We start from the raw sequence: 17,361 nt of genomic DNA on the forward strand, positions 1-17,361 counted from the left end.
GCAGATATGGAAATGCTTTATTTCAACAGTAAACTCAATATTGACAGCATATTTCATTGCATTGCTCATTTTGTTTTGAAAAGAGAAGCGGGTACGATTTTTATAAACATGTCTTCATACTGTAAGCATTCCTGTCTTATTTTGAGTATTCGTTGGCTCACATATTTGCTCAGGCTTGACTCACCCTTGCTCATCGGCACAAATTTCTTCGCTGCATGCCCGAATTGGAAATGTTTGAAATATGGGTTAAAGTTCATTTCTTGTGTTATTTTTTGTTCTTATGAAGCCTATGCCAATATAGGCACATGCGTACATATCGCCATGCACATACATACATATATGGAGTGGAGTTCACATTTCGATTTTATTTTATTCTCTTCGCGTATGCCCTTCTTGGCAGATATAATGTAGATGTAAAAATATAAATAAATAATATGTACAATATGTAAAGCTGGAGCACTCATAATACGAAAGCTCTTAGCATCAGCCTGCTTCTGTTATTTTTAGTTGTTATTTCAGTTTATAAAAAGCAAACAAGCATGAACAAATACAACCACGCAACGAAAGCATAAGATATGATTATTAAAACTCCTTTAAAAAAGTATATAAAATTCAAACTCAATACTACTTTTTACTGTGTATTGATGAAATATTATCTTTTTAACGAGTCCAACAGTGACTAGGCGATTTCGACCAAACGAGTCACATAAATTATAAACGGTAATAATGTGCCACTTAATAATACAAAATGCGCATTAATTTCCCCCAAAAACATTTAGATGACTCAATTACCTATCAACGATAGCTACCGTTACTTCTTCCGGTTTGGACCTTGTTTATCAATACTTCGTTAACTGCTTTGTTGTCTTTGGGTAAAAGCATGACCCTACATCAAATTGTTTCTTGGCTCATTACACTTCCTCAGGACAATGGCATTGAATGTTACTCATACGCCAAGGCGTACGCAAGTTCGCCGCATTGTGGCCGCCGCTATGAAGTTTGTGCTTATAAATGATTGTTGATAATTATGGTTTACGAGCACACATGCATGTAGCGATGAAAACCGAGGCAAGACGTGCTTCTACATAACCCAACCCATTTGGAGAGTTGAATGCATTCCAGGTCCCAGTAAAAATTCTATACCGCGTGACTGGAATGTTACGTTGTCAATGTTATTTGAAATGATTCTTTCGCGCAGTGAGTCTATAAGACTTTAAAAAGGCGCATGTTGCGAAGTGAAGGGTTTATGACATTTATGCCAATCAATAAATTTTTAAGATATCTTCATCTCATTGTGTCAACTCGGCCTTTTTCTACTTTTTCGAGAATCATCACAAAAATGTTAGTCACTATGCAGGGCGGCAGAGAGAGTAAGGTTTATACGAGTATAAGTCAACAAGCAGCATTAACATTACGGCACAAATATGGGCTTTTGGCTATGGCTGTGCACGGCTTCAAACAAAGCCCGGCTGACCAGATATTACATGAAAGTCATGCTGACTTCCGACCTAGTATAAACTCGTGTGTAAACATATACCCATGCCTTCTACATATGTACGTATAATAAAAATGTCACAGCGAATAAATACTTTACTTTTGCCAAATATGATTTTGAGTCGTTTGTTGGTGGGCACGAGTGTGTTCAATGCCCATTTTATTTGACAAATAGAAATAAATGTACATATATGTACACATATAAGTGGTACATATGTATAAGAATTTTCGTTGAGAACACAGGAGCTTTCATTGTGACTTCTTGTGAAACTTGCGCAGAATATCAATTTGCAGTGTCAGATTTTGAAATGTGTTTATTGAAGGGCGGCCGATGCTAACAGCACGACTATTTTTAGCCTGTATAAATATACAGACAAACAGAGAAACAGTGACAGCGGTCGCATAAACAAATATTTGATATACTTATACAAGTACATAGGCCAGTAATGGTTGTATTTGTTTACGGGCATTCATCTTGGCATTGCTCACCGCACTTTGCCAAAACGCGTGAAATAATTCATAAGGCGCATTTACCTTACGTAGAAAAGTGAATGTTTTAGTTGTAACGGTGTGTGTTAAATAGAATTCAACATTTCATTTCTAACAAACGCTCGCATAAAGGTGGATAAGAGGACTTTTTTTGTCATCTTTAGTGCCGGAGGTCCATCGTTCTTCGCTTCGCTATCTTCTAAATGTTATTTCCAGAAATCGGAAATCAAAGTCGCCGCCTTCAATGAAACTGCCACAACAATACCAGGGCATAACCATGAACTATTCTGCACATGACGAGATAATTAGTACACTTTGAAAGTTTCAAGACATTGATGTAATTCAGTTTGGTGTAGCATGGTGGCTGCTAATAGCTCATTTGTGCTGTTATAATCAGCTGCCTATGGGTAATCACGGACGTATGTACTTCGTTTTCTTTATTGGCGTAGACACCGCGATTATTGCCGAGTTTACAACAGCGCGCCAGTCGTGCTTCCGTTTCGCTGTTTGGCGTCAATTGGAGATTCCAAGTCTAGCCAGATCCTTCTCCACCTGGTCTTTCCTATGGAGTGGAATGGTCATCCATCCGGACGACATGACCTAGACAGCATAGGTATTATGTTAATGTCGTCTTATATCCAGTACAGCTCGTCGTCCCCTCGACTGCGGTATTCGCCGTTGTCAAGACGCAAAGGACTATAAATCTTCCACAGAACCTTTCTCTCGAAAACTCGTAACACCGACTTATCAATTGTTGTCATCGTCCATGCCGCTGCACCATATAGCAGGAGGGAGTTGATGAGTGACTTATAGAATTTGATCTTTGTTCGTCGAGAGAGGACTTTATTGCCTTCTCAGTCCAAATGAGTACTAGTTGGTAAGAGTTATTCTGCGTTGGATTTCGAGGCTGACGTTATTGTTGGTGTTAATGCTGGTTCCAAGATAGGCGACCTCGCAGTTATGACTGTCAAGAGTGACGTGAGAGCCAGGTCACGAGTGCGGCAACTGTTTTTTTGATGACAGGAAATTTTTCGTATTGCTCTCGTTCACTACCAGACCCATTTGCTTCGCTTCCTTATCCAATCTAGAGAAAGCAGAACTAACGGCGCTGTTGTTGAGGCCAATGATATCAACATCATCGACGTATGCCAGCACGAAGATCTTCAGAAGACTGTACCTGCTCTATTCTGATCTGCATAATTTTCTCCAGAACAGTTTTAATCGACTTCCTAACCACATGGACCATTGTGCCCTACAATGAGTTTTTTTTTTAATTCCGTGGTTTTATAAGAAGAACTATCTTAGACCATAATGAAAGCAATATTTCCTTAACAACTGAGCGACTCACAATATCGGTCTATAGACCTTATATTATTCCCGTCCTATCGTTCAAATGGAATGTCAAGAAAACGTTTTGAAAAGAGACCTAATTCTTATTTACTCGTGCTATTTCCGTACGAACACCTTTCAGTTGATTACTCTGTTGAACTTTGCTCCACCTAAATTCCTTGGTGTTTTGCAGTTTGAAAAGTAGTTGAAATGTTTGTAGCCAAAAATAATGAACCCAAGGGGCAGTTAATAAGATTGCATTTTATAGTTTTAGCTTTCTTTGGGTTGTTGCAACTTTTCCGTCATCTGCCTCCATGGTAGGCGGTTAATTTAGAAACACTCACACACATGGTTTTCTATACATTGAGGGTTGAGAACGCATTTTTAACCTAATTAGTCCACAATTGGTAATTGTCTTAACTCTAGCAATTATTTTCTCCTTTAGTGACAGCTATAAAATAATTAGAAATCGAGTTATAAAACAAGTCGAAACTTGTTGATTTTCGGACTAAAATTATGATTCGTTATAAGTACCTATATGTATGTATATTTGTAGTAAATACCCATATATTTACATCAAAGACCATAACCCTATATATGTATACATACATACATATACTTACATATATACACGATATATGGTACAAACAGTGGTTAAGATTTTCAAGAAACTTTAACCTTTAACCTCATATCCATAAAATATTTTTGATTTATTTGGAGTTGCGGCAGCAGCACAGACAATTTTTTTATGGAAAACTGCTCCTACTTTCCTAGAACCACATATTCTTAATAACCCACAAATTGAGGCCAAATGCTCAATATAGACACTTTAAGGCAATGCGATGAGAAATCCCAAAACTCCATTCAATGCCAACAAGTTGACATTGAATTAAAATGAAAATAAATAGCACTTTCTAAAAACTTAAATCTCCCAAAACTACCCCTTCCAAAACGGTTTCCCCTCATTGGTATATACATACATACATATTTGCATGAATGTGGTCGTGCATGGGTACTTTGCAACAAGTGACTCTGTTTATTACTCCCGCTCATATCGTGTTGTTGTAAAATTTAGTACACAGGTAAGACTGCAAAAGCAAATACACAAAACAGATGGAGTAGAAGAGATTAAGGAAGGACAGAAGTAAAAGTTGGCAGAGTTTCGCTGAGCTTTTCAATGCGTTTCGAGCTTTTGTTTTAAAGCTCCATGCCTTGTACTACTCATTGACCAAGCTTCATCACTTGTGCTACATTCTAGGTAAGACGGTATCGTTGCTGAACCCCGAAATTTCGGGATCGGCAAAGGAAGATATTTGACTCCGATGTTTTCACTATTCGAATTTCAAACTAGATTAGTTAAGAAGCAAAAATCTGCATTGGTGAGGCATGCCACATAAAAATGGAATATTGATTGCTCAAATAGGAATATCGCAAGGCATTAAATCTCTTTCCCTAAAGAAGTTAATGGTATCGGATCTGAAGGGAACAGAATAAAGTAATTGTATTCTTTCGTATGCGCGCTGTTGTTGACTCGGCTAAAATAGCGTAAGCGGTGTCCAATGCCAGTAAAGAAGAAGAAGAGGATTTTGTCGTATGGTAAGGATTCGCTAAGTTGTCGTCAACGTCATCTAACGGGAGGCCAACGAAACGACGAGATCGGACCAAATGGAGAGGGGTATCAGATGAGTGGGGTTGGAGGGGCATGCAAAGAGATGGACAGAGACTCATTACACGCAAGACAAATATTGGATATGTCGGGGCTTATTCTAAATAAATATGAGTTTAACTTGCTACAGTTTCCAGAACGAAGCTGCGCAAGTGTAACTCTCGTTTCTCGCGGCAACTCGAGCTCTTCGTCTGCAATTGGTGGCGGTTTGACACCGAGTACGCCATTCAGTGGAAGGAAGTCGGTGAAGGTGTAGATGGCTCCACTGTAAATGGCAGTCAGTGCTTATCGGAAGTTTGTTGCGTACGAAGACTGGTCACCGTATTGTTTAATGCCGTCGACGTAATTGAGGAATGACCTCTTGATGATCTCAAGTCATTTTACTTGGAAGTGGCCAGAAACAATTCTTTTACATATGGCTCAAGCTGTTCACGACTTCCGTTCTTTGACCAAGTATCCTCTGGGTATCCAAAGATCAACCGTTTGAAGGCGAACCATCCTAATTTCTAGGGCTTTATCTTTATCTCAAATCCTCCTCCACCTAATTATTAGTAAGAATACATAACTAAGAGCTAAGCAGAGAGTGGTTTTCTTGAAATAATTTCAGACATACACCAGCAGTTTGTGAATCCAACTCTGTAGGCAACACATATATTTTATTTATTGTATCATATTACATATTATTGTAGTTTTTCTTTGTATATATGTATATTAATGTTGGTGAACATAAGGTTTTCAGTGAATTGAAAGTGAAATCTTACAAAAATAGTTTCCAATAATTTACTTGTACTCAAACAAATTACACATTTTCAGATTCATAATGAGAAAGTAATCGTGCAGTTATAGCTGCTTATGAAAAACACCTTAAAGTATTAATTATTAAATACGTATGTATGTATGTATGTATGTAGTTCATGAAACTAAAATTAATGCAAAAATAAAAACTAACATATGAAAAAATATAAAACTGGCAAAATGGGCGGTAAGTGCGGTGCGGACAGCACCAAACACACTTGAAAGGTTATGTAATGTTACATTTAAACTATGTATGTATGTTTGTTTGTATATGTTATGGGTAAAGGCGACCGGACGCCAGAGCTCAGAGTTGAATGATAACGGTACAATATGTATGAGGGTAATTAGTGCTTGTCTTTTGTTTTGGTAGCAAACACTAGGAGCATTTACGCATTTGTTTGCTTTTGTTGTTTTTGTTACTACGCACTAACTTGCTCCGTTTCTATGTGCTTTGTTTCATAAATTTTTGCTAAAAGTTAGTATTTTTACTACTAGTTGATTTTACACTAACAAGTCGCTTATATGGGTGCACGAGCGGACTTCGTTTAAGATCAAGGTCGAGAATTTGACAATCATACAAGTGTTTTTGCTTTTTTTTTTGATTTATTTTCAAGTTTTTCTACTCTGGAGTTATGTAAATATGCAGACACTTCTCGCATTCGGTTACGCGGCACTGCGAGTGCAATCCGTTGATGTTATTATTATTGCAGTGTTTCATCATTGCACTGCTCGTCTATTCGTAACTGGAGATCTTCTGCTGATCTGCATATATTACTCGGAGTTATAATTGCTGAGAGTTGCGATTTCAAATCAAATTGATTTAATCTGCTTATTTGTAGAATCACTATATTTTTAATATATGTATATAACAAATCATTTCAGCTGTTTTAGCTGTCGCGCATGAGCATTGAATGCTCACTTTTCGAAGTCTTACGTTTACTAAACATTTTCTGCTGCATATTTCATTTGCATATTAAATGTCTCACAAAAAATATGTTTGCAGCACATGAAATAAGAGCATGTAAATATTTGTAGAAAAATAGGTAATGTTTTCTCTTATATGTTTGTGGCGTAAAAATCGATGATTAATAATAGTTAGTGCTCACAAGCGTTTAAGCATATAAATTATAAGAAAGAATACTTTTTGTGTTTGTAGCAGTGCGCAAAACGCATCACAAAATGAAATGTTTTTCAAAACAACTCATCCTGTTTTCAATAATTTATCTTCGCGTCATCCAATTTATCTGTTAATTTTAAGTATTTATAGACATTACAAAGGCTATAGTATAAATTAACGGATTTCGAATTTCTTTCTTTACTCAGATTGCTCAAAAACAAAAGCATTCGGTGTTTATACAGATTTATGTTCGTTAATGAGGCTTGTCCAGTTTGTTTTGTACGCAGCACATTTCACTTCACTCTCCTGTGTATGTATGTATATGTGTTATCAGTATTACAAGTGCCACTTTATTTATACACACTCGCTATGACAGCTGTGTACAAATTAACAAGTATTCTTCATTTAAACGTATATATTATTAACCGATATATAGCAGGAATGAATAGTCTGTTTTGATTTATTTCTTTACTAGCCGACACCAAGGGAAGCCAAGTCTTCGCTTAATTATCCATTAGTGGCTGAACAGTAATGCTGTGTGTATAAAGAGTTGACGTTGTTGTTGTGGTAGTTGTTGATGTTAGAAATGTGGCTGAACTGCAACTGAGTGGCTGTCATTGACGTGGGTGCACGATTGGTGCGTGATCCCGGTAGGTCTTGAGCTTTGTCTCCATTGCCTGCAAAGGGGAAAATAATTGCTTTATTTTGTTCCAAATCGGTTGTTTTCTTATTATAAGTATATAAATATAATAATAAATGACACTATAAGAGGGTTTGTAATGCAATAAATGGACGGCTCGAAATTATTGCATTCGGTATTTACTCTGAAAGGTGTTATCTGTTGGAAAATATGAACTTCTCGCCAGTTAAAAAGGATTCCTTATCATGTAAGAAATCTGTGGCGCCAGCATATTCATTGTCTCAAAAGGATGAAGACACACAAGATATCCACTTTTAGCTAACACTGCAAAGCGAGAGATGCTTCATCTCCTTTCAAACACAATTAAGCCCTAATCGCAGCAGAATTTTAGTTTATTTCCTATTTGAAAAGCAAATAAAAAATGTTGTCTCCACTCCTTTCGCCCAAATATTGGTTTCTCTAATTTAAAATTAATATAATTGCCTGTAACTAATACTATATAACAAAGAATGCAGTATAAAACATTTATTGTAGAAAAAATATTTTTATGCTTAATGCACACGAAAAAATAAATGGTATTTGTTATTCATAAAACACAAAAGCAAAACAAAATAAAAAATACTAAATTATAAAGAAACATTTTTGTACTTATTTGGAAATATTTTTATTTAATGTGCGCATAGGTGGTTTAGTAGAGCTCGGAGAAATGCTATTTCCGCCGCTCATGCGATCCGCAAAGCGCTTAAATATATTTGTACCAAAATTTAGACTCGAATTGCTACGACTGGCGATTCGTCGTAAAGACACTTCAGGGACATCGGCGTCGGAATCGGTGTAGGACGTGTTTGTGGAGGTCACTGTAGCGTTTGTGTCCATGGAATTATTGCTGCCAAAAGTATTTGTTACACTCCGTCTATGACGACCTACATTATCGGTCGTTGGTGTGGAGGCACAGCTGCTTGTAGAGTCAGCAGCAGCACGAACTGAACGATCACAGATACAACGAAACCTTTCACACAGAGGGCATAAAAGTGCCTTATCCAACTAAAAGAGAACACAGAGACTATGATGCCACAATGCATTATTTTACACAACATGTGAGTAGAAGTGATGGATAGCAGGTACATAGAATATACTAAATGTGACCAGTTATGGGATGCAATAGAAACGGTTAGTAGACGGATTATTTAGATTGTGTTATGCTGAGTCGAGCATTTAGATTTGCACATAGTCGATTTTTTAGCAAACTTGCAAACATACTACACATTAAATACATTAATCGAACTAAAAACTTGACATTAATCAAATAGATGCTTAATAGATTAAATAATTCAAAATAGCATTGTGAGCGCTCAAACTTACATTCAATTTCCTTAGCATATCTGCAACAATGTTGAGTGCAGATGTACGAGAGCTGGGCGTCATTGCGTTGCCATTGAGTAAATTTGTTGAATCTGAAAAGGGGTTTTCTATATTTGAGTTATAGATACATGTTCTAACACAATAAATATAAATTTTAAATACATGCTTACGGACACACACACAAACGATACAACTACTTTTCCTTTCGTTTTTGTACTTAGCTGTTATATTCATTTCAACTAGTTATATTCCGTTATAAAATTTTGTTGCAAACAAGTTAGTTACATATTTATTGAAAACTTAACAATAACGTTGTAATAAAAAATACACGAAATATTGATGAAACTGTACTGAATAAATACTTCATTTTATACCTATCAGGAGCAACATATTAATCACATCGTCAATTACAATATTTTGTGTTAAGTAGTCGTAAAGTTTGTGTGGTTTAATTTCAAAAGCTAATTATTAACAAAACGGTCTTATTTTTGACTTCTTCAATTTGGACTTTGCTTTAAACTTGATAAATTTAATGCCGCACTTTCTAGAGCGTAATACACCTAAAATCTTACTTTTCAACGAATGTTGTTCACCATAATTGGGAATAACTGCTGGACTGTTGTTTAGATTATTTGTAAGGCTGGTATTGTGGAGACTGGTATTGTGGAGACTGGTATTGTTGAGGCTGCTTTCTTCATGGGCAATATCACTGTTATTTACAGCGCCATTTGCTATAGTTGCCGAAAGTGTTGTCGATTCAGATATATTACTAACTGAACCATTTAATGGGTTACGCGTTTTTACATTCAGTTCTTGTTTTAAGTCTACAAGGAAAGGAATTGGAGTAATTAACAAAGAAGTTGGGCGCACATATTTACGGGTTAGTAACTTTTGCAACAATTTTACCTCTTGTTTCATCCATAAGTCTCTGTAGCTTTTCCTGTAGCATTTCCTTTTCATCCACTTCCATTTCAAGTAGAGCATTTTTTTCATATGCTTTATCTAACATTCTTTCAAAATCTGCAATGCTTTCATTGAGTATGCGATGTGCTCGCTCTAAATCATCATTTTTCTGTTCCAATTGTCGCAGGTACACTTTGAGAGAATCGCGCTCGGTTTTCAAATTTTCCATTTGTCGTTCTGTATTGGCTAATTCAATGCCATGAGATTGTAGTTTGAGCTAAAATATACAAATATTTGATTAAACCAATTTAAACAATTTTTCGAATAAATACCTTCAATGATTCATTTTCTTTCTCTAATGAGGAAAGTGTAAAGCTGAGATCTTTGATTATACTCTGTTTTTGATCAAGTGTAGCATCCATTTCTGCTTCCATTTGTCGCGATTGTTCCACATATTCATCATATTCTTGCTTCACATCTGTCCATCTAAACAATTACAAACACGTTATACATGATATTCTACTGCACTAATTATTCTACTAATAAAATAAAAACTTACTCTTTGTGATAGAGTTTAGCACGTTCTTTCCAATACCGACATTCATCCTCAACACTGTTAAACATTGGTGGTGATTCCATTGCGCTGTTTGCCAAAAAAATATGAGTTTTGAATATATTTACTCAGAAAGTCAATATAGAACTCCCTACGTCTTCCTTTATGTGAATATACACTCTTAAATGCTTTTAATCTTTATGTAGCAATAAAATCCTGCTTTTCCACGATTTTCCTTGTTATGCTTTTTATTCACAATTTTTCCACACAAAAAATTGTTAAAGCTTTGGTCGTTCCGCTAAGTAAAAAGTAAACACGATTCTGAAAATAAAATAATTTGCGGAAAATCAATTTGAAAACAAGTGTGCGAAACTGATTTTGGTACTTTAGTTGCCTTTATTTTTTTTTTCATATTCGATATAATGACGCCGTCGACTCAGCCGACGCCACCGAAACATCAAAAGCAACAACTGCGGAAGAGTTCGAAACGACGAAGGTTAGAAGCCAATGAAATCATCGTTCAGATTTTCAAAACAGGTTTTATCACATCTAACTAACATAATTTCTTTCTACTGGTATGAAAATTAAAACTCTATTGTAACACTTACATTTTGAAAACAGTTTTATAAAATTCAGATGCCTTGTCTCGGAAAGTATGGGAAATAAATGTGAGACAAAATTCGTTAAAAGTTGTGTTTGCAATAAAATACCAAAACTGTAATATAGCATTGCCAGTTCTCAAAAAACAATGTTGCTCGATTATTGTTGTTTCCACTCACAGGCTTGCACTTATGTGTATCATTTGCACACTATCCATTCAACAGGGTTGTCTCACACATAACTAAAAACAGTTGCAAATGTTTAATTTGCCAGTTCACACACGGACTCTTTTGTCACTCAAGCCGAGGGTCGATTGAGAATCGCGGCAGAAAAGTTGAAAAGACCGTGCTTCTCGTGCTTGGCTGACACGCTTTGTGTTATTGTTAGTAACAGTTCATGGTTGCAATAGCGTGAATTTTGATATCCATTTTTTGTCAATCGTATGTATGGTATAATAGGAATATTAAAAAAAAAAAAAATGGCAAGATAGTACCCACGTCATTTATGTTGACAAGCGTGATATTTGTCAAAACCTAACCATATTCTAGATTCTCAGCCAAAAAGTTCCTTCATAAATTCACTCATACACAAAACGACTTTTATGGTTGAAGATGATTTGTGACTCCTTCGCGATTTGTACAAATATATGTCTGTGTCAAGTTTTCTGTCTAGATTTTACCAATCGTTAAGCTCATTATGTTATTCATCACATGATTTCATTTCAAACCCAAAGTAAACATGTTAACATAAAAACAGAGGACACACAATTTCAAAAAGAAACGATTTTATTCTCGTAGACTTAGTTTATCCCAGAGTCATATGTCCTCCAAAGGACTAACTGTGCGGAAATATCGTAATCTCTATTTCTACTGTGTAAACATAGTATAAAAGCCAAATACGAAATTGTTCCACTGTGGTACAACTCTGTAAAAGTCATTTCGCTACATTTGGGAGGATTCCGCATAGCTCTCGAAAATATTGTAAAAAATTGGTAAATAGGAAGTTTATTATCAAGTTATTATCTTTATGTTGTCAAAGAATACATAAAGGAATCAAATTTGTTGAAAGCCGCCGGTTAAATCATTTGTATTGAACGATAATAACAAATGCAAATTTCACAATTCACGGACGGGTATAGAAATATAAGGAATAGAAAAACAATTTGGCAAACAAAGAAATGGGGATAACGTTGAAAGGAGAAGTGGCGAAGAGAAGATAAAAAGGGAAAGCAACAAAAGCGGTGAACACGGTTTTCATTGCATTGCATGGAAAATGCAAATATAAATGAAGCGAAATTGAAATCGGCATAGCCAAGTGTTCGTAAACCTCAGTAGTTGTCTATTTAATGCGAATAGGGTTCGGAAGGGGTAGGTAATGGTGATTTAAACGTCGCATTTAAAGAACAATTTCTAAGGTGCAGGGAAGAACGTTCAGCTTGATTTTTGCCGCTTTGAAAAAAGTATACATAAATATAATTTATTTTTTACAATCCAATATAATTAAACCACTTGTGCCATATTCGCTTCAAATTAACATCGTAAACTCTATATTACCAAGCAAATAATCTAAATGTACCATGTTTATATGTTATATAGTTGCAGCGAACAAAGAAGTGCTCACAGAGGGACCTAAACAATTAATGAATTAATGCATTGAATCAAGTAGTCGGAAAGCAAAAGAAAATAACAAAAAAGAATATAGATCAGTGATCGAAATATTCGGGGATTTCTGCAGTTTACACCTGAACTCATTAAATTTAAAGTTCAGTGAATATCTTCTGTCGCTGATACTATGGCTGATCCTGAGAAGCAGAGCTTGATTAACAATGAGGAGACCAATAATACGTACTCTACAGGGCAGCCTAGTGCTGTAGTAGGCAGTGTTGGGGGCGGAGAAGCAGGTGCGGCTGTTATTGCAGGAGCAAATCCGACTGAAGGTAATAAGTTCAAATCTAACACACAATTATGAATCTAACGTGCTATTAAGTTCATTAAACCCGGCACTGTCGCATGGGAAGCATTTGATGCTGCACACATCCACAATTGCTAAAATGAACTGCAGCAATGCAGCAACCACAATGCAGTAATAGAAACCGTATAAGTGTATTTAATAAAAGTAGGGGCGTGGGTGCTTTGCAGATCTTTTACAGTTTTTGCGATTGCATGAAGTGGTTAAAAGTATATATTAATCTCTTGTAAAACATATGTACATATGTATATCACAGATTACCACAGCACTCCAGTGTAAAGAGTATAACTATAAAATATGTAATTGTTTTGAAAACTTATTATCTGTGAGAAAACACTTCATTTTAGCAGCATTCGAATTCGATGTGTGGTTGTGATTTTTATTTCCCATTGTATTTACCCACATATAACTTTCCTGTACCCCTTCCTAAAGCGGGATGACTCACACGTCATGGCTTGTGGAGAAACAGCTGTTGTCTTGCGATATATTATCAAATTATTTAGCTTATATATACATATGTACATATGTAATCCTTATCCCTGCAGCATGTATGTATATAAACCCGGACGGTTCATCTGTTATTGTTGGTTGTATAAGAACTAAAGCATCATATAATATGTTATTATGTGTTTGCGCATATTTATAATAATACACATTTCATAATGCGTATGTAATTGTGAACGCAAGTTGAAAGAAACCCGCTCTTTGAAGCACAAGATAGTGTATCACTTAGCATTGACATAGATCTCTATCTGTCTGCCAGCTAGATTTTAGTGAAGAAGAATCATTCATTTAATGCAATCTGTTTAGATTCGCACACTCATCCTCTTTTATTTTTGCGGTTTGAATTTGTCTTGCTTTTCATTTTCTCTATGCTTTCCCATAAGTCTCATCCGACATGTATATATTCTACAGAAAAGGTTTAATTTACTGTTCAAAAGAGCTCCCAACGTATTTAATTAGTTGTTTTTGTATTAAAATGTCTTCAATAATTTTTAGGCGGTGTTTCCCAGGCAAATGTTCCGTTTGTGGGTCCCGATGAGTTGCCACCGCCTTATCAGGCAAACACTGGAACTGGTGTACCAATGGTTACATGCAGGGTGTGCCAAAACATGATCGATATTACACTGAAAAGAGATCAACATGTAGTGAAGTGCACCCACTGCAATGAGGCAACTGTAAGTACTAAAACAGTTCGAAAAACCGTTAACAAACATTTGACAATGCAATTAATATCTCTGTAGCCAATACGTAATGCGCCTCCTGGCAAGAAGTATGTGCGTTGCCCATGCAACTGTCTGTTGATTTGTAAAAGTTCGTCGCAGCGCATAGCTTGTCCTCGGCCTAATTGCAAGCGTATTATAAATTTGGCACCGAGTCCAGTTACCCCACCCGTACCGGCTATGCCAGGAATGTGCCGTGTAACTTGCGGACACTGTTCAGACACATTTTTGGTATATTTTCGAATTAAGTGGATTCTATAGTACTGTTTATATTATAAATTATAATTTCAGTTTAATACGTTTCACAATGCATTGGCGCGCTGTCCCCACTGCAGAAAAGTTTCGTCTGTAGGATCGCGTTTCGCTTGCGGACGCGGTATTTTGTTCGCTATATTAGGATTGCTATTCCTTATTGCGGGCATCGGTATTACTGTTGGCACGTATAAGTATGCAAAGGTAAGGCTTCAATTTATATGGTGTTAATTTTTCATGACTATTCATTTATTTGTACATTCCAGGATCATGGCGGTATCGTTATTGCTTATATTGGCCTATTTCTGATTGCAGCCTTTTTGGGTGCACGTTCTGTTTATTATTTCCGTTTAAAAGTAAGCGCCATAGATGGTCCGATGTAAGGGCGTATTTAAATGTTTTTGTATCATTCCTTTTGATATTAACAAAACAAATCAACACAACATAAACACATTAAGCATATTAAAAAGCCAGAGAAAGATAGAATGAAAAAGCAGGTATAGATGCATAAAAAATACTACTTATTACCGACAACATTCACTAATGAATAATTTTCAAAACACACCGTAAAATGCATAGTTCACCACTCTAAATAAATATGCAATTGAACAAAAAACATTGCATTATAATTAATTATTCGAACCGGGTAAAAAATAATAATATTACATTAATGCAAAAAAGTTATAACGCATGTAACACGCTGCGTTAGCATAAATGACCTAATATCTGATAAAATTCACTAATACAATACCCCTTTTGTACAACATAATCTCGGCAGTCAAAGAAGACGTAGAAAATGTCTTACCTAATACGCGCCTCAAAATCACATTTATGTAGAAATATGCTTTGTTTTATTAAAAAGCAAACAAAGGTAGACAACTTTTTACGTAATTAGTTCAGTTTTTTTTAGAGTTTGGTCGCTTGAATAAATTCACTTTGTTTAGATAAAGTAAGCCTTTCGCGAACCTCTGTTTAATGGTTTACTATGTGTTTGGTTCTGCTATACTTATATATTACAATTTTATCATAAATTATCATTTTGTAACTTTTGTATATGTATTTGTACGTAAATGTTTTTTATTCCCCGGCTGAATTACAACAAATAATGTTGATCTGCGGTGCATACGCGTGAATAGATTATAATTATTCAACACACACAAACGAAAAACGAAAAATCCCGCTTCCGTTACAATTTGTCTTAGATATAAAGTTCAACATACTTACATATATAAAAAATGAATACACGTGTTGATGGTCCTCACATGTATGAAGTTGTCCTGCAGCTAGTAAACGCATGTTTGTTGATTAGCCTGTAATAATTTCGGCCATTTAAGATCGAAAATAATATGTATAAACAAAATGAAAATATAAGTCTAGAATGGTTCGCGTATAAATTCAACGGAAGCATTCAGTAGGAGGAAATGAAGGCACAGGAGAAAGCAAAAAAAAGCAAATCTGAATTCTATAAACCAACATTTAATATTAACTATATGATTAAATGAAATATTATGGAACTTATACAATTATATTTAGATTATTACGATATACTGTAAATAAACGCGAAAAAACCAAAGGAACTTGTTATTTTATTTTATTCATTTATATATATTGATTACAAAATATATTAACTTATTGTAAATTTTATTGGATTTTTCTGATCACTGTCATTCCTAGTATGGGGTAGCGAAATGTTCAACATTGTGATACTTTTAAATGATGTGAGTCCACTCGGACAATAACCTTTTAAGGAAATTATTTTGTATTGAATAGTTACATCCATTATTTTAAATTTGTACTCATAAATTACTTATTTCACGACAACAATTTCAGTGCCACCACCAGGCGGACCAGCCTCGAGTAGCGCTTTTTTAACGTCATCAATCTTAATTTCTTTACCCTGGCAAATCATGTTTAAAAAATCCAAAAATTCCTCGAAGTCTAAACGCCATTTTCTTAAAATGAAACATTTTGATAAAAAATAGAAAAAGCTATTTACAAATTACTTGAATTTCATATAAGCCATGCCAGTGTCGGTCATCGTGAATACCGTTTTTAATAATTTTGCTTGATCCAACCAAAAATCGATCTGGGACAATAATATGGTTTCGTATGTCTCATTTTCTAAGTCTAAGGTGTTGATATTATTGTTTGCATACAAGTGGAAGAGACTTTCGATAGTATGCTTCTTTTGCTTATTCTCATCTTCGTCGGCCATGGCTTATAACTGCAAATTTTGCACTGTCGGCTGGATTCGTATATATAAATAGGATAATACACGTGTAAATTTGTTTCACATATTATATGTATTGACTTTATTTTGTTTATTTTTTCAAGACATTTGATACCTACTAGCTCGTGTCCCCATTTTTGTTTGTTATATTGCCGTTACTATGATGCATATAATCGTTAATTACTTAAGTATGTGAATATTTCGGTGCATATGGATGGTATGTATGTACATTTACGTTAGAATTTAATTTAACTAATTGAAATTTTTACAATTATGGAATTTCGCGTTTCAAAATTTAACAGTTGTGACAAATATTTTATTATATGTATATTTGGCGTCGGGCGTTTAATAAGGAATAGTGGATCTGCTTGTTAATACCAAAGGTGATAGAACAAGATGGCGGTTGGCGTAATTTTCTATTCTATCGCCATGAATTATGTCCGGCAATAGAACTGGTGTTATCTACGCCAATAAAGAAGAATAATAGAATAAGATTTCACGGGCGTTTAACGATCTCTTTCCTGTTTCGTTTCGATGGCTATGTAACCGGAACGCATCCGGCGGTCAACTCTTTTTAAATTACTTAGGGCTCTTTTCTGCTGTATCTCATATATTCGCATTTAAAAATTAAAATTTTAGTTACTCTAGTTAGGGAGTACATACTCACCACGCTCAGAATTTCACCTTCTACTGTTAGAATTTTCAACTAAATTGTCCCACAGTAATTTTTATCTGTCGAA

General features: G+C 35.3%; 3 protein-coding genes across 9 annotated transcripts; 1 reads left to right on the forward strand and 2 right to left on the reverse strand.

Annotated features, from left to right (window-relative positions):
- Window positions 1-8,169: 8,169 nt before the first annotated feature.
- LOC105231294 (nuclear distribution protein nudE homolog) lies at window positions 8,170-11,114 on the reverse strand. Of its 4 annotated transcripts, none has more exons than XM_019992159.3 (8): window positions 10,957-11,114; window positions 10,504-10,669; window positions 10,355-10,438; window positions 10,128-10,281; window positions 9,799-10,072; window positions 9,465-9,716; window positions 8,893-8,999; window positions 8,170-8,574 (listed from the first exon to the last, which is right to left on the reverse strand). In XM_019992159.3, the coding sequence occupies exons 3-8, from the start codon at window positions 10,432-10,434 to the stop codon at window positions 8,179-8,181; spliced, it is 1,263 nt and encodes a 420-aa protein (XP_019847718.2). In that variant the 5' UTR covers window positions 10,435-10,438; window positions 10,504-10,669; window positions 10,957-11,114; the 3' UTR covers window positions 8,170-8,178. The 4 variants fall into 4 exon arrangements, with proteins under 4 accessions (XP_019847718.2, XP_029408317.2, XP_019847719.2 ...); XM_029552457.2 differs by adding an exon at window positions 10,734-10,818 and having other exon boundaries at window positions 10,355-10,669; window positions 10,957-11,049; XM_019992160.3 differs by having other exon boundaries at window positions 8,893-8,984; window positions 10,355-10,669.
- Window positions 11,115-11,789: 675 nt separating this feature from the next.
- Window positions 11,790-15,968, forward strand: LOC105231295 (type 1 phosphatidylinositol 4,5-bisphosphate 4-phosphatase). 3 transcript variants are annotated; one of them, XM_011212507.4, is made up of 6 exons: window positions 11,790-11,939; window positions 12,544-12,884; window positions 13,916-14,094; window positions 14,161-14,370; window positions 14,431-14,595; window positions 14,658-15,968. In XM_011212507.4, the coding sequence occupies exons 2-6, from the start codon at window positions 12,740-12,742 to the stop codon at window positions 14,772-14,774; spliced, it is 816 nt and encodes a 271-aa protein (XP_011210809.1). In that variant the 5' UTR covers window positions 11,790-11,939; window positions 12,544-12,739; the 3' UTR covers window positions 14,775-15,968. The 3 variants fall into 3 exon arrangements, with proteins under 3 accessions (XP_011210809.1, XP_011210808.1, XP_011210807.1); XM_011212506.4 differs by having other exon boundaries at window positions 11,872-12,407; XM_011212505.4 differs by having other exon boundaries at window positions 11,875-12,315.
- A 34-nt stretch (window positions 15,969-16,002) lies between these two features.
- LOC105231296 (tubulin polymerization-promoting protein homolog) lies at window positions 16,003-16,985 on the reverse strand. 2 transcript variants are annotated; one of them, XM_011212509.4, is made up of 4 exons: window positions 16,741-16,985; window positions 16,395-16,636; window positions 16,199-16,343; window positions 16,003-16,131 (listed from the first exon to the last, which is right to left on the reverse strand). In XM_011212509.4, exons 2-3 carry the CDS (start codon window positions 16,604-16,606, stop codon window positions 16,199-16,201), a joined length of 357 nt encoding a protein of 118 aa, XP_011210811.1. In that variant the 5' UTR covers window positions 16,607-16,636; window positions 16,741-16,985; the 3' UTR covers window positions 16,003-16,131. The 2 variants fall into 2 exon arrangements, with proteins under 2 accessions (XP_011210811.1, XP_049315355.1); XM_049459398.1 differs by lacking the exon at window positions 16,741-16,985 and having other exon boundaries at window positions 16,395-16,734.
- Window positions 16,986-17,361: the final 376 nt, after the last annotated feature.

Source organism: Bactrocera dorsalis, chromosome 5 (assembly GCF_023373825.1).
Source record: "Bactrocera dorsalis isolate Fly_Bdor chromosome 5, ASM2337382v1, whole genome shotgun sequence".
NCBI lineage: Eukaryota > Metazoa > Arthropoda > Insecta > Diptera > Tephritidae > Bactrocera > Bactrocera dorsalis.

What these genes read in the sequence shown, in the direction of transcription:
- LOC105231294 (XM_019992159.3), bottom strand. Translation starts at nt 10,434, where the DNA reads ATGGAATCACCACCAATGTTTAACAGTGTTGAGGATGAATGTCGGTAT. An exon ending in AAGAAAATGAATCATTGAAG is followed by an intron (nt 10,073 to 10,127) that starts GTATTTATTCGA and finishes TGTATATTTTAG; the next exon opens with CTCAAACTACAATCTCATGG. An exon ending in TGAACAACATTCGTTGAAAA is followed by an intron (nt 9,000 to 9,464) that starts GTAAGATTTTAG and finishes ACTCAAATATAG; the next exon opens with AAAACCCCTTTTCAGATTCA.
- LOC105231295 (XM_011212507.4), top strand. Translation starts at nt 12,740, where the DNA reads ATGGCTGATCCTGAGAAGCAGAGCTTGATTAACAATGAGGAGACCAAT. An exon ending in CCCACTGCAATGAGGCAACT is followed by an intron (nt 14,095 to 14,160) that starts GTAAGTACTAAA and finishes ATATCTCTGTAG; the next exon opens with CCAATACGTAATGCGCCTCC. An exon ending in GCACGTATAAGTATGCAAAG is followed by an intron (nt 14,596 to 14,657) that starts GTAAGGCTTCAA and finishes TGTACATTCCAG; the next exon opens with GATCATGGCGGTATCGTTAT.
- LOC105231296 (XM_011212509.4), bottom strand. Translation starts at nt 16,606, where the DNA reads ATGGCCGACGAAGATGAGAATAAGCAAAAGAAGCATACTATCGAAAGT. An exon ending in ATGGCTTATATGAAATTCAA is followed by an intron (nt 16,344 to 16,394) that starts GTAATTTGTAAA and finishes TTTCATTTTAAG; the next exon opens with AAAATGGCGTTTAGACTTCG.